The sequence below is a fragment of the Calliphora vicina genome, chromosome 3, assembly GCF_958450345.1.
Source record: "Calliphora vicina chromosome 3, idCalVici1.1, whole genome shotgun sequence".
Classification (NCBI taxonomy): Eukaryota; Metazoa; Arthropoda; class Insecta; order Diptera; family Calliphoridae; genus Calliphora; species Calliphora vicina.
In genome coordinates this window covers 16,890,991-16,914,757 of record NC_088782.1, presented here as the reverse complement: position 1 = coordinate 16,914,757, position 23,767 = coordinate 16,890,991, and the positions used below count along the sequence as shown (strand labels likewise).

General features: G+C 29.8%; 1 protein-coding gene across 1 annotated transcript in view; it reads right to left on the bottom strand.

The window, feature by feature from the left end:
- dar1 (dendritic arbor reduction 1) overlaps nt 1-23,767 on the bottom strand; it is a 129,738-nt gene that overhangs the window by 38,081 nt on the left and 67,890 nt on the right. Inside the window, exons 2-3 of the mRNA XM_065506487.1 lie at nt 3,411-4,185; nt 134-1,299 (exon numbers count right to left, since the gene is read on the bottom strand). Coding sequence (XP_065362559.1) covers nt 134-1,299; nt 3,411-4,185 — 1,941 coding nt within the window. The remainder of the gene's footprint in view (nt 1-133; nt 1,300-3,410; nt 4,186-23,767) is intronic.

The following is a 23,767-nucleotide window of genomic DNA, read 5'->3' as shown; positions in this document are numbered from 1 at the left end:
AACTTATTTATTTCTATGTTTTTTTTTTTGTTTTTTTTGTTTGCGAAATGTGTAGAAACGAACTAGTATGAATAATGATAATAAAAAATGCAATTAAATAAATATTTCATTTTGGCCACAAAACAAAACTCACCTGACTGCTATGCCATGGATATGCGGTGGTTGCTGTAGCAGCAGTTGTATAATTATTATTATTATTACTTGTATTGTTGTTGTTATTGTTGTTATTGCTGAGATTTTTAAGATTTTGCAATGCGGCTGTGGCGGAATTCTGAGACCCAATTGTTGGCGTTGAGGCAGCTAAAGGTGTTAGATGGTGTTGATGTTGCTGCTGCTGCTGTTGTTGTTGCTGCTGATGATGATGCATTGATGTATTTTGAGCCAGTTGTGTTGTTGTGTTTATACTTAAACTATCATTTAAATAATTATTATGACCGTATTGCTGATAGGCGTTCACATGATCCGCCGTCGAACCATTTAGACTTAATAAATTTGTGGTTTCTGCAACATTGAGAGCAACATCGGCATTGTGACTACTGGCGGTGCTGCTGCAACGATTTGAGGGACTATTGCTATTGCTGTGCAGCAGTAAGTTTTGCTGCTGTTGATGCTGCAGAGCAACATGTGCATGGCCATGAGGATGAGTATGGGAATTTAAATTGGTAAACATGGTTGTCAAATGATGTTCCTCCGTTAAACTGGGATGATGTTGATATAAATGTTGTGATTGCTGTAAATGATGGTGATGCTGGTGTTGTTGTTGTTGCTGCTGTTGCAAATGTTGAGGCTGGTGGTGTTGTTGATGTTGTTGTTGCTGATGATGGTGGTGCTGATGATGTGGATGAGGCTGATGTTGGTGCGGATGTGAGTGTAGTGAGTGATGTTGCTGCTGATAAGACTGCTGCTGTTGTTGATGTTGGCCATAATAGTGATGCGTGGGTGTTTGTTGTGGTGTCAACGGTTGCATGGACAGACTATTGGTAACATTTTCTTTCTTTATCTCCAAAGGACTGAGCAATGGTGTTGATAATGTCTCTAGCAGAGTATCATCAATTGCTTCCATTTTAACTTGTGTTAGCAGGGTATGATCTGTGGGTGTTGTTGAATTTTGGTTTTGTTGCTGCTGCTGCTGTGTATGCACATGTTGGTGCATTGTATTTGGATTTGAGCCTAGTATCGGAGCATTTTCAGGATCTATATTTTGTATTGAGCTGGCTATTTCCTCCCATAAAGCTGGGCGTCCATAGGGATCATCAATATTGGTGTAGGGATTGCAAAGAGCCTCTTTATTTTTGGTGTCTGAAAAAAGGAGGGGAATAAAGGAAGTTTTATTAAAAAACTGTTATACACAAAATTTCTTTTAAGAAAAATACTTTTGTACACAAAATTACAAAATTAAAAAAAAACTGTTATACAAAAATATCCTAGAACAATTTTTAATATAGAAAAACTCTTACACTCAAATTGTTTTATAAAAAATTGTTAAAATTATAATACAATATTATAAAATATAGAAAAAACTGTTATACATAAAATTTTCTATAAATAACTGTAACCAAATATTCTATATAGAAAATTATTATACACAATATGTTCTATAAAGAAAACTGTTACACACAAACAATTTTATATAGAAAACAGGTATACGCAAAATTTTTTTATATAGAAAACTGTTATATACAGAAATTTGTATATTCCAAACTGGTATACAAAAAATTTTCTGTATAGAAAACTATTATACACAAACATTTTTATATAGAAAGCTGTTATATACAAAATTGTTTATATAGAAAACTGTTATAAACAAACATTTTTGTATAGAAAACGTTTATACACAAAATTGTTTTCATAGAAAACTGTTATACACAATCATTTTTATATAGGAAACTGATATACACAGAAATTTATATATAGAAAACTATTATACAAAAAATTTTCTATATAGAAAACTGTTATACACAAACATTTTTGTCTAGAAAACTGTTATACACAACAATTTCTATGAAAACTGAAGAAATTTATATATAGAAAACTATTATACAAAAATTTTTCTGTATAGAAAACTGTTATACACAAACATTTTTGTATAGAAAACTGTTATACACAAAATTGTTTACATAGAAAACTGTTATACAAAAAATTTCTGTATAAAAAACTATTATACAAAAAATGTTCTATATAGGAAACTGTTATACACAAAAATTTCCTATAGAAAACTGTTATACACAGAAATTTATATATAGAAAACTGTTATACACAAAAATTTCTATATAGACAACTATATTAAAATGTATGTGTATAACATTTTTATTTAGAAAACTGTTATACACAAAATTGTTTATATAGAAAACTGTTATACATAAAAATTTCTACATAAAAACTGTTATACAAAAAATGTCTGTATAGAAAACTATTACACAAAAAATTGTCTATATAGAAAACTGTTATACACAAAAATTTCTATATAAAAACTGTTATACAAAAAATGTCTGTATAGAAAAATATTATACAAAAAATTGTCTATATAGAAAACTGTTATACACAAAAATTTCTATATAGAAACTGTTATACAAAAAATCTTATAAACAAAATGTTCTCCTACAAAAGAAAATAAACCAAATTATCTATGGATTTACTTAAATAAGGATATACACTAAATAAACAGCATTGCAATTATCTCACCATTGCGAAGTGACGAAATTAAATAAAAAAAAGAAAAGTTGATTAACACGGCATAAACAGACATGCAGCAAGTCATTTTGAGTCTATAACAATGCGAATTGAAGTAATTATAAAATACATAGCAACAAAAGGAAAGTACCATCCTATCAATCTCTATATTTCTCCTTTAGTTTCCAAATGTTTCTTTACTTCTAACACTCACTGTATTAACACGTTTGTGTCTTAGGTCTTACGTTTTCATTCAAATGAAGAAAAAAATACCATTCATATTCATAGATTTTTGCCAGTTTTTTTTTTTAATCAACCATCTATATCACATTACAAAATTTCTCTGGCTACTCTCATAGTTAAAACGACAAGTTAAGCAAAAATTAAAAAAAAAATATTTTAAATTCAAATACGAGTATAAAAAACAAACAAAATATATTTATGTATTTAATATTTGTTAAAATAAACACCATTAGTTCAGACGTAAAATACACACAAATACGAAAACGATATGAAAATAAATTGACAGCATCTTTGGAGTTTTGTCTACTTTTCTCCAGTTTATTTCTGTGTAGTTTTATCAACGTCAAACCAATAATATAAATGTTAATCTAGCGTTAAATTTACGCTGAATATCTTATAAGTTTCGACATTAAAATAGCGTTTCAAATTACAAATATTTTTAAATTCCCTCTCAAAAAAAAATAAAAATTAATTAAGAAAAAAAACGTTAAACTCACCAAATAAATATTCTTTATCGCTGGTTGCGGTGGTTGCGACCGCTGTATAATACGTGTTGGTAACGTTTGCATCATAACTGTTGTTGTTGTATGATGAGGTGATGTCGTTGGAGGAGGCGGCGGGTGTTGTTGGCGAGCGAATAGGAGGATTTTCTATTGTATTATTGCTGGTAAGGTTATCGGTGGGTGTTGTATGTTGCTGCGTTAAATTGTTGGTGGTGGTTGAAGCCGTTGAACCCACCACCAGTACAGTGGGCTGTGCAGTATCATATGCATTGGTTGAGGCTGCCGATGGGGTGGTTGTATGCTCATGATTTGTATTATGCGGCCATTGATCATTTAAATGATTTGTATTTGTTGTACTATTTGTATTACTAGTTGTACTGCTACTGTTATTATTATTATTATTACTGTTGTTACTACTACTATTGTTGCTGCTACTATTGTTTTTGTTGTTATTACTACTGCTGTTGTTGTTGGTGTTGTTATTGCTATTACTACTATTGCTGGTATTACTGCTATTGCTAAGTTGTGTGGTTAATTGTTGATGTTGAAAATGTTGATTGTTTGTGTTGCTGCTGCTATTGTTGGTTTGATGATACTGCTGATACTGTTGCTGCGGCGACAAATGCTGCAAATGATGATGATGGTGATGCAAATGATGATGATGATGGTGATTGGCTGAGCTGGTGGCTGTTAAAACTTCCAATTCTACATCTGGTTCAATTTTATGCAAACGACCCATCAGCTCATGCCGATAGTCTAATTCGGGAGACTAGAAATGTAAAAGATAATATGATTTTATTAATATGCGAACAATAAATAAGCAGCATATATTTTTTTTATTATTCTCGTTTTTCCAGTTTGTTTGGCAAAATGCCTGGCTGGGTTCTAGTGATCATCAAATTAACTTATTTTCTTTATTTTGTCGTAAAAATCCAAATGCTGGACTTCAAAATTAAGTGTCACTTTTAACACTTTTTACATAGATGCGGTTTTATATGTTGCAGTCATTAAGTTTAAGTAGATTTTGGAGAATATAGTGAGTGACAAAATAGAATTTGGGGTTTTATATACTGCTTACTTAGGATGTATTTTCAAACAGAACTGATTTTATTAAACAAATCTTCAATGTAAAGAGTTTTCTATAGAAAAATGTTCAGTGGGAAGAGTTTTCTATAGATAAGGTTCAATGGGAAGAGTTTTCTATAGAAAAAAGTTCGATGGGAAGAGTTTTCTACAGAAAAAAGTTCGATGGGAAAAGTTTTCTACAGAAAAAAGTTCGATGGGAAGATTTTTCTACAGAAAAAAGTTCGATGGGAAGAGTTTTCTACAGAAAAAAGTTCGATGGGAAGAGTTTTCTATAAAAAAAAGTTCGATGAGAAGAGTTTTCTATAAAAAAAAGTTCGATGAGAAGAGTTTTCTATAGAAAAATTTCAGTTGGGAAGAATTTTCTATATAAAAAATTCAATGGGAAGAGTTTTCTATAGAAAAAAGTTCGATGGGAACAGTTTTCTGTAGAAAAATTTCCGTTGGGAAGAATTTTCTATAGAAAAAATTCAATGGGAAGAATTTTCTATAGAAAAAATTCAATGGGAAGAGTTTTCTATAGAAAAAAGTTCGATGTGAAGAGTTTTCTATAGAGAAAAGTTCGATGTGAAGAGTTTTCTATAGAAAAAAGTTCGATGTGAAGAGTTTTCTATAGAGAAAAGTTCGATGTGAAGAGTTTTCTATAGATAAAAGTTCGATGTGAAGAGTTTTCTATAGAAAAAAGTTCGATGGGAAGAGTTTTCTATAGAAAAAAGTACAATGTGAAAATTTCAATGTGAAGAGTTTTCTATAGAAAAAGTTCGATGTGAAGAGTTTTCTATAGAAAAAGTTCGATGTGAAGAGTTTCCTATAGAAAAAGTTCGATGTGAAGAGTTTCCTATAGAAAAAAGTTCGATGGGAAGAGTTTCCTATAGAAAATTGTTCGATGGGAAGAGTTTTCTATAGAAAAAAGTTCGATGTGAAGAGTTTTCTATAGAAAAAAGTTCGATGTGAAGAGTTTTCTGTAGAAAAAAGTTCGATGTGAAGAGTTTTCTGTAGAAAAATTTCAGTTGGGAAGAATTTTCTATATAAAAAATTCAATGGGAAGAGTTTTCTATAGAAAAAAGTTCGATGGGAAGAGTTTTCTGTAGAAAAATTTCCGTTGGGAAGAATTTTCTATAGCAAAAATTCAATGGGAAGAGTTTTCTATAGAAAAAAGTTCGATGTGAAGAGTTTTCTATAGAGAAAAGTTCGATGTGAAGAGTTTTCTATAGAAAAAAGTTCGATGGGAAGAGTTTTCTATAGAAAAAAGTTCGATGGGAAGAGTTTTCTATAGAAAAAAGTTCGATGGGAAGAGTTTTCTATAGAAAAAAGTTCGATGGGAAGAGTTTTCTACAGAAAAAAGTTCGATGGGAAGAGTTTTCTATAGAAAAAAGTACAATGTGAAAAGTTTTCTGTAGCAAAAAGTTCAATGTGAAGAGTTTTCTATAGAAAAACTTCGATGTGAAGAGTTTTCTATAGAAAAAAGTTCGATGTGAAGAGTTTTCTATAGAAAAAAGTTCGATGGGAAGAGTTTCCTATAGAAAATTGTTCGATGGGAAGAGTTTTCTATAGAAAAAAGTTCGATGTGAAGAGTTTTCTATAAAAAAAAGTTCGATGAGAAGAGTTTTCTATAGAAAAATTTCAGTTGGGAAGAATTTTCTATATAAAAAATTCAATGGGAAGAGTTTTCTATAGAAAAAAGTTCGATGGGAACAGTTTTCTGTAGAAAAATTTCCGTTGGGAAGAATTTTCTGTAGAAAAAATTCAATGGGAAGAATTTTCTATAGAAAAAATTCAATGGGAAGAGTTTTCTATAGAAAAAAGTTCGATGTGAAGAGTTTTCTATAGAGAAAAGTTCGATGTGAAGAGTTTTCTATAGAAAAAAGTTCGATGTGAAGAGTTTTCTATAGAGAAAAGTTCGATGTGAAGAGTTTTCTATAGATAAAAGTTCGATGTGAAGAGTTTTCTATAGAAAAAAGTTCGATGGGAAGAGTTTTCTATAGAAAAAAGTACAATGTGAAAATTTCAATGTGAAGAGTTTTCTATAGAAAAAGTTCGATGTGGAGAGTTTTCTATAGAAAAAGTTCGATGTGAAGAGTTTCCTATAGAAAAAGTTCGATGTGAAGAGTTTCCTATAGAAAAAAGTTCGATGGGAAGAGTTTCCTATAGAAAATTGTTCGATGGGAAGAGTTTTCTATAGAAAAAAGTTCGATGTGAAGAGTTTTCTATAGAAAAAAGTTCGATGTGAAGAGTTTTCTGTAGAAAAAAGTTCGATGTGAAGAGTTTTCTGTAGAAAAATTTCAGTTGGGAAGAATTTTCTATATAAAAAATTCAATGGGAAGAGTTTTCTATAGAAAAAAGTTCGATGGGAAGAGTTTTCTGTAGAAAAATTTCCGTTGGGAAGAATTTTCTATAGCAAAAATTCAATGGGAAGAGTTTTCTATAGAAAAAAGTTCGATGTGAAGAGTTTTCTATAGAGAAAAGTTCGATGTGAAGAGTTTTCTATAGAAAAAAGTTCGATGGGAAGAGTTTTCTATAGAAAAAAGTTCGATGGGAAGAGTTTTCTATAGAAAAAAGTTCGATGGGAAGAGTTTTCTATAGAAAAAAGTTCGATGGGAAGAGTTTTCTATAGAAAAAAGTTCGATGGGAAGAGTTTTCTACAGAAAAAAGTTCGATGGGAAGAGTTTTCTATAGAAAAAAGTACAATGTGAAAAGTTTTCTGTAGCAAAAAGTTCAATGTGAAGAGTTTTCTATAGAAAAACTTCGATGTGAAGAGTTAGAAAAAAGTTCGATGTGAAGAGTTTTCTATAGAAAAAAGTTCGATGTGAAGAGTTTTCTATAGAAAAAAGTTCGATGTGAAGAGTTTTCTATAGAAAAAAGTTCGATGTGAAGAGTTTTCTATAGAAAAAAGTTCGATGTGAAGAGTTTTCTATAGAAAAAAGTTCGATGTGAAGAGTTTTCTATAGAAAAAAGTTCGATGTGAAGAGTTTTCTATAGAAAAAAGTTCGATGTGAAGAGTTTTCTATAGAAAAAAGTTCGACGTGAAGAGTTTTCTATAGAAAAAAGTTCGATGTGAAGAGTTTTCTATAGAAAAAAGTTCGATGTGAAGAGTTTTCTATAGAAAAAAGTTCGATGTGAAGAGTTTTCTATAGAAAAAAGTTCGATGTGAAGAGTTTTCTATAGAAAAAAGTTCGATGTGAAGAGTTTTCTATAGAAAAAAGTTCGATGTGAAGAGTTTTCTATAGAAAAAAGTTCGATGTGAAGAGTTTTCTATAGAAAAAAGTTCGATGTGAAGAGTTTTCTATAGAAAAAAGTTCGATGTGAAGAGTTTTCTATAGAAAAAAGTTCGATGGGAAGAGTTTTCTATAGAAAAAAGTACAATGTGAAAATTTCAATGTGAAGAGTTTTCTATAGAAAAAGTTCGATGTGAAGAGTTTTCTATAGAAAAAGTTCGATGTGAAGAGTTTCCTATAGAAAAAGTTCGATGTGAAGAGTTTCCTATAGAAAAAAGTTCGATGGGAAGAGTTTCCTATAGAAAATTGTTCGATGGGAAGAGTTTTCTATAGAAAAAAGTTCGATGTGAAGAGTTTTCTATAGAAAAAAGTTCGATGTGAAGAGTTTTCTGTAGAAAAAAGTTCGATGTGAAGAGTTTTCTGTAGAAAAATTTCAGTTGGGAAGAATTTTCTATATAAAAAATTCAATGGGAAGAGTTTTCTATAGAAAAAAGTTCGATGGGAAGAGTTTTCTGTAGAAAAATTTCCGTTGGGAAGAATTTTCTATAGCAAAAATTCAATGGGAAGAGTTTTCTATAGAAAAAAGTTCGATGTGAAGAGTTTTCTATAGAGAAAAGTTCGATGTGAAGAGTTTTCTATAGAAAAAAGTTCGATGGGAAGAGTTTTCTATAGAAAAAAGTTCGATGGGAAGAGTTTTCTATAGAAAAAAGTTCGATGGGAAGAGTTTTCTATAGAAAAAAGTTCGATGGGAAGAGTTTTCTACAGAAAAAAGTTCGATGGGAAGAGTTTTCTATAGAAAAAAGTACAATGTGAAAAGTTTTCTGTAGCAAAAAGTTCAATGTGAAGAGTTTTCTATAGAAAAACTTCGATGTGAAGAGTTTTCTATAGAAAAAAGTTCGATGTGAAGAGTTTTCTATAGAAAAAAGTTCGATGGGAAGAGTTTCCTATAGAAAATTGTTCGATGGGAAGAGTTTTCTATAGAAAAAAGTTCGATGTGAAGAGTTTTCTATAAAAAAAAGTTCGATGAGAAGAGTTTTCTATAGAAAAATTTCAGTTGGGAAGAATTTTCTATATAAAAAATTCAATGGGAAGAGTTTTCTATAGAAAAAAGTTCGATGGGAACAGTTTTCTGTAGAAAAATTTCCGTTGGGAAGAATTTTCTGTAGAAAAAATTCAATGGGAAGAATTTTCTATAGAAAAAATTCAATGGGAAGAGTTTTCTATAGAAAAAAGTTCGATGTGAAGAGTTTTCTATAGAGAAAAGTTCGATGTGAAGAGTTTTCTATAGAAAAAAGTTCGATGTGAAGAGTTTTCTATAGAGAAAAGTTCGATGTGAAGAGTTTTCTATAGATAAAAGTTCGATGTGAAGAGTTTTCTATAGAAAAAAGTTCGATGGGAAGAGTTTTCTATAGAAAAAAGTACAATGTGAAAATTTCAATGTGAAGAGTTTTCTATAGAAAAAGTTCGATGTGGAGAGTTTTCTATAGAAAAAGTTCGATGTGAAGAGTTTCCTATAGAAAAAGTTCGATGTGAAGAGTTTCCTATAGAAAAAAGTTCGATGGGAAGAGTTTCCTATAGAAAATTGTTCGATGGGAAGAGTTTTCTATAGAAAAAAGTTCGATGTGAAGAGTTTTCTATAGAAAAAAGTTCGATGTGAAGAGTTTTCTGTAGAAAAAAGTTCGATGTGAAGAGTTTTCTGTAGAAAAATTTCAGTTGGGAAGAATTTTCTATATAAAAAATTCAATGGGAAGAGTTTTCTATAGAAAAAAGTTCGATGGGAAGAGTTTTCTGTAGAAAAATTTCCGTTGGGAAGAATTTTCTATAGCAAAAATTCAATGGGAAGAGTTTTCTATAGAAAAAAGTTCGATGTGAAGAGTTTTCTATAGAGAAAAGTTCGATGTGAAGAGTTTTCTATAGAAAAAAGTTCGATGGGAAGAGTTTTCTATAGAAAAAAGTTCGATGGGAAGAGTTTTCTATAGAAAAAAGTTCGATGGGAAGAGTTTTCTATAGAAAAAAGTTCGATGGGAAGAGTTTTCTACAGAAAAAAGTTCGATGGGAAGAGTTTTCTATAGAAAAAAGTACAATGTGAAAAGTTTTCTGTAGCAAAAAGTTCAATGTGAAGAGTTTTCTATAGAAAAACTTCGATGTGAAGAGTTAGAAAAAAGTTCGATGTGAAGAGTTTTCTATAGAAAAAAGTTCGATGTGAAGAGTTTTCTATAGAAAAAAGTTCGATGTGAAGAGTTTTCTATAGAAAAAAGTTCGATGTGAAGAGTTTTCTATAGAAAAAAGTTCGATGTGAAGAGTTTTCTATAGAAAAAAGTTCGATGTAAAGAGTTTTCTATAGAAAAAAGTTCGATGTGAAGAGTTTTCTATAGAAAAAAGTTCGATGTGAAGAGTTTTCTATAGAAAAAAGTTCGACGTGAAGAGTTTTCTATAGAAAAAAGTTCGATGTGAAGAGTTTTCTATAGAAAAAAGTTCGATGTGAAGAGTTTTCTATAGAAAAAAGTTCGATGTGAAGAGTTTTCTATAGAAAAAAGTTCGATGTGAAGAGTTTTCTATAGAAAAAAGTTCGATGTGAAGAGTTTTCTATAGAAAAAAGTTCGATGTGAAGAGTTTTCTATAGAAAAAAGTTCGATGTGAAGAGTTTTCTATAGAAAAAAGTTCGATGTGAAGAGTTTTCTATAGAAAAAAGTTCGATGTGAAGAGTTTTCTATAGAAAAAAGTTCGATGTGAAGAGTTTTCTATAGAAAAAAGTTCGATGTGAAGAGTTTTCTATAGAAAAAAGTTCGATGTGAAGAGTTTTCTATAGAAAAAAGTTCGATGTGAAGAGTTTTCTATAGAAAAAAGTTCGATGTGAAGAGTTTTCTATAGAAAAAAGTTCGATGTGAAGAGTTTTCTATAGAAAAAAGTTCGATGTGAAGAGTTTTCTATAGAAAAAAGTTCGATGTGAAGAGTTTTCTATAGAAAAAAGTTCGATGTGAAGAGTTTTCTATAGAAAAAAGTTCGATGTGAAGAGTTTTCTATAGAAAAAAGTTCGATGTGAAGAGTTTTCTATAGAAAAAAGTTCGATGTGAAGAGTTTTCTATAGAAAAAAGTTCGATGTGAAGAGTTTTCTATAGAAAAAAGTTCGATGTGAAGAGTTTTCTATAGATGTGTTTCAGTTTTAAACAAATTGGACCAGTAATTATGGTTCTTTCAACGATTTTGTCGTTGACTGTAAACTCATAGACTGACTAAGTTAACTCTCTTATGATTCTTAAGCTTTTCTTTCTACCAACTGAAAGAGGCAGACTTATGTACCCAACTGGAAATTCTTCAAATCCAATTATCCATGGCGCTATGGTTATTCTCTGAATTTGATGGAAACAAAAGGGTCATATCTATTAACCCTCTAATGCCCAAGCATACCCAAGGCACTCATCGCAAAAATGCCAATAAATGCAAATATAACTGATTTTGCATTTCAAAAACTCATGTAACCAGTTGATAAAAAACGCACTTAAATTATTTTAAGAAGCTTTCAAAATTTTTGAAATGAAATATCAGTTATATTTACATTTATTGGCATTTTGCGATGAGTGCCTTGAGGCATGCTTAAGCATTAGAGGGTTAAATATGAGCTGCTGAAATCTGAAATCGTTTGAAGCAAGCATTACCGAAAAACGCCCGAAGAGTTTTGTGCTAGGAAAAATCTAGTAGATATTCAGACCTAAATGATTTTTAAGACATTTTCTACTGGGTATTATTCAACTATGTTGCATGTAATCTTGTATGTAAAGTTAAGTTTTCATTCTCTCATTCATTCACGCATGTATGAAATCTTATGTTTATATGATTTTTATTATAATTACTTTGTGTGTGTAAATATGTAAGTTGTCTTTAACTTTTTTTTCTTCTACAAATAATATTCTTTAATTGTATTTGAAAGTGTGCATGTCTGTCTGTCGGTCCGTATAAGTTTAAGCTGTTTAGTGTCTGCAGACACATTTAAATGATAAAGACCAAATAGACATTTATGTTGGTATAATTTATGGTGTAATTTTCAAATATTTAAACAACAACTTTGGAATTTTCACAGCTCAAAGACATTTCAAGATTTTCACAAATATTATGAACGCATTAAAGTGATTTTTTTGTTTTGTTTTGTTGTTTGTAATCATATGTTAAATATAAAGATTATTAGGGATTTGTAAGACACTTCATTTTGAGTAGTCAAATTATTTCCTTAATATTATTAAATATTATGTAAAACATCATCAACATTATTTATAATACCTTTAAATAGAAGTAATAAAATCTGTTATTATAAATAGTTTCTCTCTGGGTTTATGGTTTATGCTTGTTTTATTACTACTAGACGATTGCTAATAAAATTGAAATGATTTTCCCCTGCTTTGCGTCAGCATAATTTTTTGTTAAATTTGTGTCATTTCTTCACATTATCATAAAATGTTTAAGACAATAAAGTTACAAAAAAAAATCAATTTATTCATATTTATTTTTAAACTTTTTGTTTATGTTGTGAATTAAATTTAATTTAATGGTTATGGTAATTTAAAAAATTTAAGAAAATAACAAGCTAAAGAGAATTCTAGAAGCCCTACACTAAAAATCTGTATCTGGTATTCACATTTTTAAAGAAGTTTTTGTAGCCATACTGTTTTTATAATCTCTTTAAAATTTGCCAAATTCTAGCTGTTTTCATTTATCTAAACTTGCCATTTCATAGGTTTAAAATTCAATATGTTATAAACCTAATAACAAACTAAATACACCTCCCCTGACCAACAGCTTACTATGGTCAATCACCCAAAGTAATCAAAAAAACACAAATTTGTTTATGCAACGCTATTGTTGTTTATAACGCTAAACACAAAACAAACAAAGTTAATAAAAAATTGGTAATAATACAAATTCAAATATAATTGAAATTTTATGGAAAAAACAACAAAAATCACACAAGAAAAACTTTAACTTGCACTTGTTTTGCAAAATCACGCAAATGACCTCATAAGCATGCGTAACACGTGAATCGTTCATAGAACCAATCAAGAATTTTAAATACTTCCATAAAATTAAAACCTAAACGTTTTTTCTGGTTCTTTTATTCTTTTTCTACTGTTGTTGTTGTTGATCATTACGACGACAATCAGTGACGATTTGTTAACTAAATATGTATATAAGTATGTATCTATGTGAGAAATGTTGGTATGTGTGTAAATATGTGTGAATGTGTTCACTTTGACTGTTTTATGTTTTATGGTCTTAAAGTTAAACGAACACACACATTTCACTCAGTCACTCACTCATTCATCCAGTCAGTCCGTTTGTCCCTGTCAGTCACTTGCTTTTTTACTTCTCTAAACTGTTACTACTTGCTTTGGTAATTGAGTGTTTACAGCCAGGACTGGCTTAACGGGATGAGTTTCCTATTCCTCTCATAAACATTTTCTTTAATAACGGCGAACAATTTTCTATAGAAAACTCATCACGGCGAACAATTTTCTATAGAAAACTCATCACGGCGAACAATTTTCTATAGAAAACTCATCACGGCGAACAAATTTCTATAGAAAACTCATCACGGCGAACAATTTTCTATAGAAAACTCATCACGGCGAACAATTTTCTATAGAAAACTCATCACGGCGAACAATTTTCTATAGAAAACTCATCACGGCGAACAATTTTCTATAGAAAACTCATCACGGCGAACAATTTTCTATAGAAAACTCATCACGGCGAACAATTTTCTATAGAAAACTCATCACGGCGAACAATTTTCTATAGAAAACTCATCACGGCGAACAATTTTCTATAGAAAACTCATCACGGCGAACAATTTTCTATAGAAAACTCATCACGGCGAACAATTTTCTATAGAAAACTCTTCACGGCGAACAATTTTCTATAGAAAACTCTTCACGGCGAACAATTTTCTATAGAAAACTCTTCACGGCGAACAATTTTCTATAGAAAACTCTTCACGGCGAACAATTTTCTATAGAAAACTCTTCACGGCGAACAATTTTCTATAGAAAACTCTTCACGGCGAACAATTTTCTATAGAAAACTCTTCACGGCGAACAATTTTCTATAGAAAACTCTTCACGGCGAACAATTTTCTATAGAAAACTCTTCACGGCGAACAATTTTCTATAGAAAACTCTTCACGGCGAACAATTTTCTATAGAAAACTCTTCACGGCGAACAATTTTCTATAGAAAACTCTTCACGGCGAACAATTTTCTATAGAAAACTCTTCACGGCGAACAATTTTCTATAGAAAACTCTTCACGGCGAACAATTTTCTATAGAAAACTCTTCAAGGCGAACAATTTTCTATAGAAAACTCTTCAAGGCGAATAATTTTCTATAGAAAACTCTTCACGGCGGATAATTTAATATAGAAAACTCTTCAAGGCGAACAATTTTCTATAGAAAACTCTTCAAGGCGAACAATTTTCTATAGAAAACTCTTCAAGGCGAACAATTTTCTATAGAAAACTCTTCAAGGCGAACAATTTTCTATAGAAAACTCTTCAAGGCGAACAATTTTCTATAGAAAACTCTTCAAGGCGAACAATTTTCTATAGAAAACTCTTCAAGGCGAACAATTTTCTATAGAAAACTCTTCAAGGCGAACAATTTTCTATAGAAAACTCTTCAAGGCGAACAATTTTCTATAGAAAACTCTTCAAGGCGAACAATTTTCTATAGAAAACTCTTCAAGGCGAACAATTTTCTATAGAAAACTCTTCAAGGCGAACAATTTTCTATAGAAAACTCTTCAAGGTGAACAATTTTCTATAGAAAACTCTTCAAGGCGAACAATTTTCTATAGAAAACTCTTCAAGGCGAACAATTTTCTATAGAAAACTCTTTTTTCTATAGAAAACTCTTCAAGGCGAACTATTTTCTATAGAAAACTCTTCACGGCGAACAATTTTGTATGGAAAACTCTTCACGGCGAACAATTTTGTATGGAACACTCTTCACATTGAAGGATTTTTGTAGAAAACTCTTCACGGCGTACAATTTTCTATAGAAAACTCTTCACATTGAATGATTTTATAGAAAACTCTTCCCGTCGACTAATTATCTACAGAAAACTTTTCCCATATAATATTTTCTGTAGAAAGTTCTTCCAATGTGTCAAATCTATAAAATCCTTTGAGACTGAAATTTTCCTGTTAACCCAGACAATAGTGTTAGAAATGTTTCTTTCAAACACTGTTTAGAGTTTGTTTTTTTTTGTCATTATTTTCTAAGTTCTTGGTAGTTTTTTGTTGTATTTGTATATATTTTTAGTTTTAAACATAATTTTTTTTTTGTTGACCATAAAAGAACGGTATTTCGCGTTAAAATAAATGACGTTGTACATTTGTTTCTACAAAGTATGAATTTTAATATTTGTTTGTGTTGTTTTTTCAAATCATTCTACATGTGTTTGTTAATACTATGAGCGCGCGTACGTTTGGGTATTTTGAAAAATTTGTTTTTAATTTTTTCAAATACTCGTATACTCGTACAACATAATGAACCGTGTTTTAAAAGTGGCAAGAAAAATAAATCGTTTTGCAGTTATTAGGTTCTTTATTTTAGTATTTTCTGTGCTGGTGTTTTGTTACTTTGGAACACAACAAATAAATCCAATAACAAAAAAAAGAAGAATATACCACAAATTTGTTTGACAATATTTTTATGTCACTTCGTTACAGTCAGCAATGAAGTTTCATTTATTTTATACAATATACTCGCATAGAAGAGTTAAAATTTGTTACCTTCTTGTATTTTTATTTTATTCTTTTTTTTCATTTATGATTGATATTCAAAGCATTTGCTGTACATGTTATTAATAAAATTTATTAAAAAGTTGTTTTCTTTTTTATTGTTATTAAACTCGGTTTGTTTGGTTTTTTGTGTTTAATTTTTTTTATTTATATTTTTTTTCTAAATGGGATTTTTTTGCTTTAATGATTTTTTTATTTATTTGAATGATGGTTGTAAAATGTTCATATACATATATTCTTCTTTATGTTTTTATATATTATTAAGTATTTATAAATTATTTGTTTTGTTTTCTGTTACTACCTCTGGTTTGTTGACCAGTGTGTTCATTGTTGGTTGATTTATAAGCTAAAATAAAATTTAATTGTTTAAGTATTTAAATAAATTGTTATTTATTTATGTGTACGAGTGTATCGGCAATATTAATTTCAATTAAGGTGTTTGATTTTATCTACATAGAGTGTGTTGCATATAAAATCTATGCTAGCAAAAATTGCATTAACCAGGATCCTGGTTTTCTAATAGTTATTGCTATTTATGTTGGCAATTTTTCACATGCTTAACCAATCCTGTATTATAAAATTGTTAAATAATGCTATCAAACTTAAAATTAATCTAATTTGTTTGTAATAAAAATTATTAAGAAAATCGTAATAAATATCTATTGTCAATCGTTTACACTGCCAGAATTAGTTAGGACTTGAACCATTTGATAGTTCTTTAAAAAAGGTTCGACGGGAAGAGTTTTCTATAGTTCGATGGGAAGAGTTTTCTATAGAAAAAAGTTCGATGGGAAGAGTTTTCTATAGAAAAAAGTTCGATGGGAAGAGTTTTCTATAGAAAAAAGTTCGATGGGAAGAGTTTTCTATAGAAAAAAGTTCGATGGGAAGAGTTTTCTATAGAAAAAAGTTCGATGGGAAGAGTTTTCTATAGAAAAAAGTTCGATGGGAAGAGTTTTCTATAGAAAAAAGTTCGATGGGAAGAGTTTTCTATAGAAAAAAGTTCGATGGGAAGAGTTTTCTATAGAAAAAAGTTCGATGGGAAGAGTTTTCTATAGAAAAAAGTTCGATGGGAAGAGTTTTCTATAGAAAAAAGTTCGATGGAAAGAGTTTTCTATAGAAAAAAGTTCGATGGGAAGAGTTTTCTATAGAAAAAAGTTCGATGGGAAGAGTTTTCTATAGAAAAAAGTTCGATGGGAAGAGTTTTCTATAGAAAAAAGTTCGATGGGAAGAGTTTTCTATAGAAAAAAGTTCGATGGGAAGAGTTTTCTATAGAAAAAAGTTCGATGGGAAGAGTTTTCTATAGAAAAAAGTTCGATGGGAAGAGTTTTCTATAGAAAAAAGTTCGATGGGAAGAGTTTTCTATAGAAAAAAGTTCGATGGGAAGAGTTTTCTATAGAAAAAAGTTCGATGGGAAGAGTTTTCTATAGAAAAAAGTTCGATGGGAAGAGTTTTCTATAGAAAAAAGTTCGATGGGAAGAGTTTTCTATAGAAAAAAGTTCGATGGGAAGAGTTTTCTATAGAAAAAAGTTCGATGGGAAGAGTTTTCTATAGAAAAAAGTTCGATGGGAAGAGTTTTCTATAGAAAAAAGTTCGATGGGAAGAGTTTTCTATAGAAAAAAGTTCGATGGGAAGAGTTTTCTATAGAAAAAAGTTCGATGGGAAGAGTTTTCTATAGAAAAAAGTTCGATGGGAAGAGTTTTCTATAGAAAAAAGTTCGATGGGAAGAGTTTTCTAAAAAAAACTTTAATGGGAAGTGTCTTCTATAGAAAAAAGTTGGATAAGAAGAGTTTTTTACAGCAAAAAGTTTGATGGGAAGAGTTTTCTATAGAAGAAACTTGGATGGAGAAGAAATATCTATAGAAAAAAATTGGATGGAAAGAGCTATATATGGAAAAGAGTTCGATAGGAAGAGTTTTCAATGGAAAAAGTTCAATGGGAAGGGGTTTCTATAGAAAAAATTTCTATGGGATTAGTTTTCCATAGAAAAAACTTCGAAGGGAAGAGTTTTCTATAAAAAAATTGGATGGGAAGAGTTTTCTATAGAAAAAATGTTCGTTGTGAAGAGTTTTCTCTAGAAAAATTGGTCTTTATTAAACATGTATTTGGAGGCCATAACATATGACGCCATTATTTACCACTTTTCAACAACTTTAACATTAAAAACCACAATACTACAATAATTCCTGTTAAATTTTCAACATTATTGCTTTTGTAAACAAAACTCTCAAGACACTCTGTTGGTCTGATAAAATGTTTTAAAGGTGGACAATGTTTTAAAGACATTCCATTCCAGGAATTTAAGTTTTACATTAAAAGCTGATAGCTGAACAAATATCTCCATTTGTTTCCTATAAAATGTTTGCAAAATTTAACGTTTGCATACAATTTTTTTGTGCCAGCCTTTGAAATTTTTAAATACCAGACATTGTTTTTGTGAGCTTTTTGCTATTTTGCTGTCATTAACAAATGATTTGGGAAACACAAATATTTTTTGGGGAAAAGTTTTAAATACTAACTAACATTTTCCTAGGAATTACAAAGGCTGTTTTATATTTCAGCTAAATTTTAAAATATTTTTTTTGTAAACAAAAATTTCCTTTTTTTTCTTAAAAAAAACAAAAGAGTTTAAGAAACAAACTTTTTTTTTTAGTTGTCATGCTTGAGGTATTTGTTTATTATTTAAAGTTTTTGATTATTTGACAAATAATTACTCAAAAAAATACTTTAATGTACCAAAAAAACTGACAATTTCCTATAAAAATAAAAATCACTTTTATTTTCTATTAAAATATTTGGGTTTTGTTGTTTTGTACAATTGTTGTTGTTTGGTTTATTTGTTTGTAAGGAAGAAGAAAATAAAATCGTGCCTTAAGCAATTTATGTAACTTTTAGTTTTAGTAGTTTCTTTTTTTTTTGTTATATGGCTTTTCTGGCACTCAACTCACTTAATGACATTATCATCAGTCTCACATCATTTACCACCAGCCTCATCATTGGCATCCTCGTGCAACAGCAGCGCTTGTCCGCCAATTGTAAGAGCCACAATTGTAAAAGTTGCAAGAATGTCTAACAGCCATTTACAATTGACTTACTAAAGCAGCCAGTTAGTTTTACTATTTTACTATACAACAAAAAAAGATGAAAAACTTAGTTTTTTTTTGCTCATTTCTTAAACTCCATCATTTTCTTCTTACTGCCTTAAATGGTAAACTTAAATGACCCTAAACTAATACCTTAGTTAGTCTGAACAATGATGGGGTAAACTTTAAAAATATACTACTAACAAATTCAATTTCGTTTAAGAAAACATTGAAGCCACAAAAAAAGGAGTTTAGACATGCAATTTATAGCCACAAAAATAGTCAATGAAAAAACGCGACACTACAAACTATTTTTGTTTTTGTTGGTTTCTAAGCAGCAGCCTGCTGTTAATGTTAGTTGTTGGTTGTATGTTACACAAACCAAGCCACAAAAAAAAAATAAACGTGACAATAGTGACCTAATAGACCTTAAATTTTTTCCTCTACTCCATGCAACTGACTGCATAAAATTATAAAATAATGATACAAAAATGCGTTTAAATGAAAGCAGTTTTATAACTGTAAGGAATATACATACATATGTTTGTATATAGGTAACAGCTTTAAGCTCTTTTTTTTTGTGCAGCTTTTATGTTTAGTCTTTCTCTAATACTAAAATTACTTACTGCAAAACCATATTAATTTAATTATTATTGGCTTTAAACCACTTTTTCCAAACAATTTCTTTAAGGTATTTTATACAATTCCGTACAAACACCAGCCAGCCAGACAAGTGTATTTACTTGCTTTGTCTATTTTTGTCTTTTCACTCCATAGCCATACATTTCACCTGTTTACATCAATAATCTCAATAAAATGTCTCTTTCTTGAAATGAAGAAAAAAAAAAGAAAAACGTAATATAATTCTTCGTTTCGTTTTAGCGAATATGGCCATAAAAGCTGTTAGTTATTGAACAAAACACCCGTTTTATTAAAAGGAATGTAGTTTATAATAAATTGGTGCATTGGGATTTCAAATGCTTTATTCGCAAACTCACTTATGTTACATACTTCTGTTAGACCAAGAATTTAGCGTTACAACTTCAATGGGTCTGTTTTTTTTTTTTTTTGTTTACAAGAAAATAATGTTGCTGTGTTATCTGCTGTCCATTTAGTTTAAAATGACATTTATAGATAGAAGGTGGTGGCTAAAAGATTGTAAAGGATTTAAGAAAAATGTGGTAGAAAAATAATTGTTTTAAAACAAACATTCACTTGGAGATTGTTGCTAGAGTTTAGAAAAGTGTATAACTACTAGAACTTTTTAAATTAAAGGCTTGTTGTAAACAAGACAGGTAATTTTAATAGAGCAGAAACTATGTTTTCAGAATAGGGTCTACAAATTGCAGGCCTAGTAAGTATACCAAAAATTAGAGAAAAACTGAATAATTTTTTTTTTTGAATTTTCATTATTTAAGAAATTTTAAGACTAACTTAATAAATCCTAAAGTTTTTTAAGGTGTATAGGATTGTATATAAGTATAACGTTCTGTATGTTAAACTTGGAATATTTATTTAAGGCTCGGCAAAGCTTTTAGTGAAATTTTAGGTAGTTTTGTGTGTGTAAATCACGCTCATGTCAAAAATACCCAAACAACAATGATGAAATTCACCTAAAATGTTTGTAATTCTGCTAGACACTTTGCTATTAAAAATTAGCAAAATCGATGAAGTAGAAAATAAGATATGAACCAAAATGTAAAACTATCTCAAACAAATTTGATATTTTTAAGGAAATTAATGTTATAACATTGATGTTGATAACTAGTTTGTTGTTGTAATAAGCAAGCAATAAACTTAGTTTGTGCAAACAGAATTGTTGTTGTAATTTTTACACTGCATGATTCGGTAGCTATATGATGAAGATTAATCGGACGGGGCAAGATCTGGACTGTAAATCCGGCGAGTCATAACTTGCCACCACTTCATTTTCAATACTTTTAACAGGTATTGTGGGCGTTGTCATGATGGAATCTTAAGTTTCATATCTGGCCGAATATTCTGGGCGTTTTTCGGCTACTTTTCGTTTCAAACAAATCAGTTGCACTCTGTACAGTTTCCATGTGATGGTATTTAGATTAAATTTAAGCAGTTCATAACAGAGAATTACATTAGCACAATGGACATTTTGCTTTGGTGTCGATTCGCCGGGCTTCTAATACGATCTCTTACGTTTCGGGTTATCGTAATGAATCCATTTTTCATCGCAACTAGTGAAACAATATTTTCTTTATGCCATTGAAGCAGCATTTCAAACACACCAAATCGTCTTTCAAGGTCTCTCAGCTTCAATTCGTTTGATATCCAATTTCCCTGCTTTTGGATAAATCCTGCTGCTTGCAAACGTTTTGAAATTGCTGTTTGACTAGCTCCCAATGATTTTTCAAGCTCTTGATGAGTTTTACAACAATCTTCATGGAGTAATGCCTCCAATTCATGGTCTTCAAACTTTTTTTGCAGACCTGGGCGATATTTGTCATCTGTGTCAAAATAACCACTTCTGAACCGAACAAACCATCTCTCTCTCGGCACTTTTTTTTCCAATTAATGAAGTAAAGCAAAACTTCCTGCATATGACGCATTGTTGGTACAAAATTTGACATTTTCGAAGCAAAAGAAAACTTTATTGGTTACGCTGTAATGTTCAATAACTAAGTGAGAATAAATGACAGATATGTACCCTTCAAAATGATATAAAATTATTAAAATCCAAAGCCGCGTTGAAAAGCTACGCCATCTATTGTAATTTCCGCATTTTTAAGTCATACACCCAATAGTTTCAACAGCATTTTTGGCATATTTTGATGTTTAGAGCATATCTAACTCTTTGCGGTTTAGTGGTCACTTTTCTAACCACCTTTTCGAAAGTTCCTTAATAATATTGGATGCAAATTTTAACAATTGCTTTGTTTTGTTTTGGATAATGTTCAGGTTAAACTATTTCAGAAAGAGCAATTACTATTTGGAATACAAATCCATGTTAAAAATTTATCTCTCTAAATCTTCTCAAAAAATCATACGATTTTATTTCATATTTTGTTTTCCAAAGTAAGTTTTTTAAGTTTTTCTAGATATCATGCTTAATACTTGCTTATTATTTAAAGATTTGATTATGTATTGCTCTAATCCAATTTTAGATAAAGAACCTTAATAGGATCCCTCAGCTTAACCTCTCGCCAACAAACTCTCTGCATGATTAACAACAATAAAACATTTTAAACTTTTACACAAACCCGCTTATGAAAAAAGGTCTATGATCTTTATATAATTTTCTTTTTTCTTTTATATCAAAAGCATACATTGTTCCAAATACAAATATTAAAACCAATTTTCATGACTCATTTTCTTTTGCCAAACGTTTAGACTTCTTTAGACAAACTTTATTCTAACCACAAAAAAAATAATAAAAACCTAAACAACATCACTTAGATTTAAGCTGGTTTATAGCCTACAAACTTCTTAAGGTTTTGTATAGGAAACCAGGCTGTTTTTTTTGCCATTTTTCTGTTTATTTGTTTTTATTATCGCCCATGCTAAACTGTTGTCATTAGTGTCATTATAGTTTTTTTTTTGTTGTATTGTCATATTTGTACGTAGGCTCCAATTGGTCTACGCACTATGATTTCCTTCCTTCTTGCTTAATACCATGATCATCATCATCTGCTGCAGCAGAAAATTTGCATGATTTTTTTTTTGTCTTTTTTTAAGGAAGTTTATAATTTTGTTGCAAGAGCAACAAAAAAAATCAGAGTAATTGAACAGATGTTCATTGATTTTTTTTGGTTGTTTTCTTTGCCATTTGTTTCCTTTACTATAATGATGATTATGCAAAATTATTCTTGCAAATCGTTTTCAAATGACATGACTTGTGTTTGTTTCTATGATTTCTTTGATTGAATTTAAATCTTTAAAGATTTATTGATTAAAGGTGGGGGGTTTCTTTTTTGGAAAATGTAGGTGTATTAATAACGAATTTTTTATATCATGATTTTGTAATCTAATTTGTTAGAAATATAGAGTAAATTCTAAAATAATATGAATTTTTATTACACAAAGCTTGAATCAAAAGGCAAATTTTGAATACAAAATATAGTTGTACATTATCACCGCAATCATTTCCACATTATTTCAAGTTTTTTTTTGACAATATTAAGGTTACAATCATAACTTTAACATATTATGGTTGCCGTAATTATATAAATAATTATATTAAATAATTTTTTGTTAAAAAATTTGTAATAATATTGAAATTATTGCGGGATATTTTCCTCTGCTTTTTACAGACTTTGTTTTTTTAAAATACCGATTTTGATTTAATTAAATTTAACCATTAACAATGTCTATAATTATGTGTTTAATCATTTGCTAATTGATTTATTAAGCAGCTGTTTGAACCAGTTAACCAGGCACAAAACAGCTGGCTTATAGATATGTATTTTCATTTAAATCACTCTACTTTATCACCTCAGACAAGGAGTTACTCCTACTCTATTATAAAAAAACAACAACAAAAATATTTCATTAAAAAAATCATAAACTCATGCCACACCAAATATCTAAAAAAAAAGAAAGAAACTATAACATCCCTGCAACAAAGATGAGCTGGCTGGCATATGGTCACTTTTAAACTATATTAAATACCTAAAAATTGCATGTCAGTCTAAAGTTAAATACCATCCAAAAAAAAGAACACATAAAAATGTATAATAAAGAAAACAAAAAAAGATTACAAAGCAAATGTTAACCGCACGCGCCACTCATTTCATAACAAAAAACCCCTGAAAAAAAAATTTAAATATACAGACATCACTTCACCTAAAACCAACATTTTAGGGAAAAACGAACTCATCACCTCTCTCTACTTTTGGGCACTAACACACGCTATAGTTGTTGGTAAATATTTAGTCCTTAATGCTGTTAATATTTGGAAAATAATCATAGCATACAGACATTTTTACATAAAAAACATATTCTTGTTTTTTTTGTTATTGTAACCTTTAGACCCCTTCCATAACTAACCACCTTCTTATTATAGTCTTCCCTTTTAAAACATTACTATTTGGAAGGGCTGTCTGTTAATGTTGAGGGACTGACATTGCATTTAGTTTAGAAAATTGATAGTTGACCATAAATGTTTTACATTTAGCACCTTTTTGAATTTAATAAATGAACCCTGCATG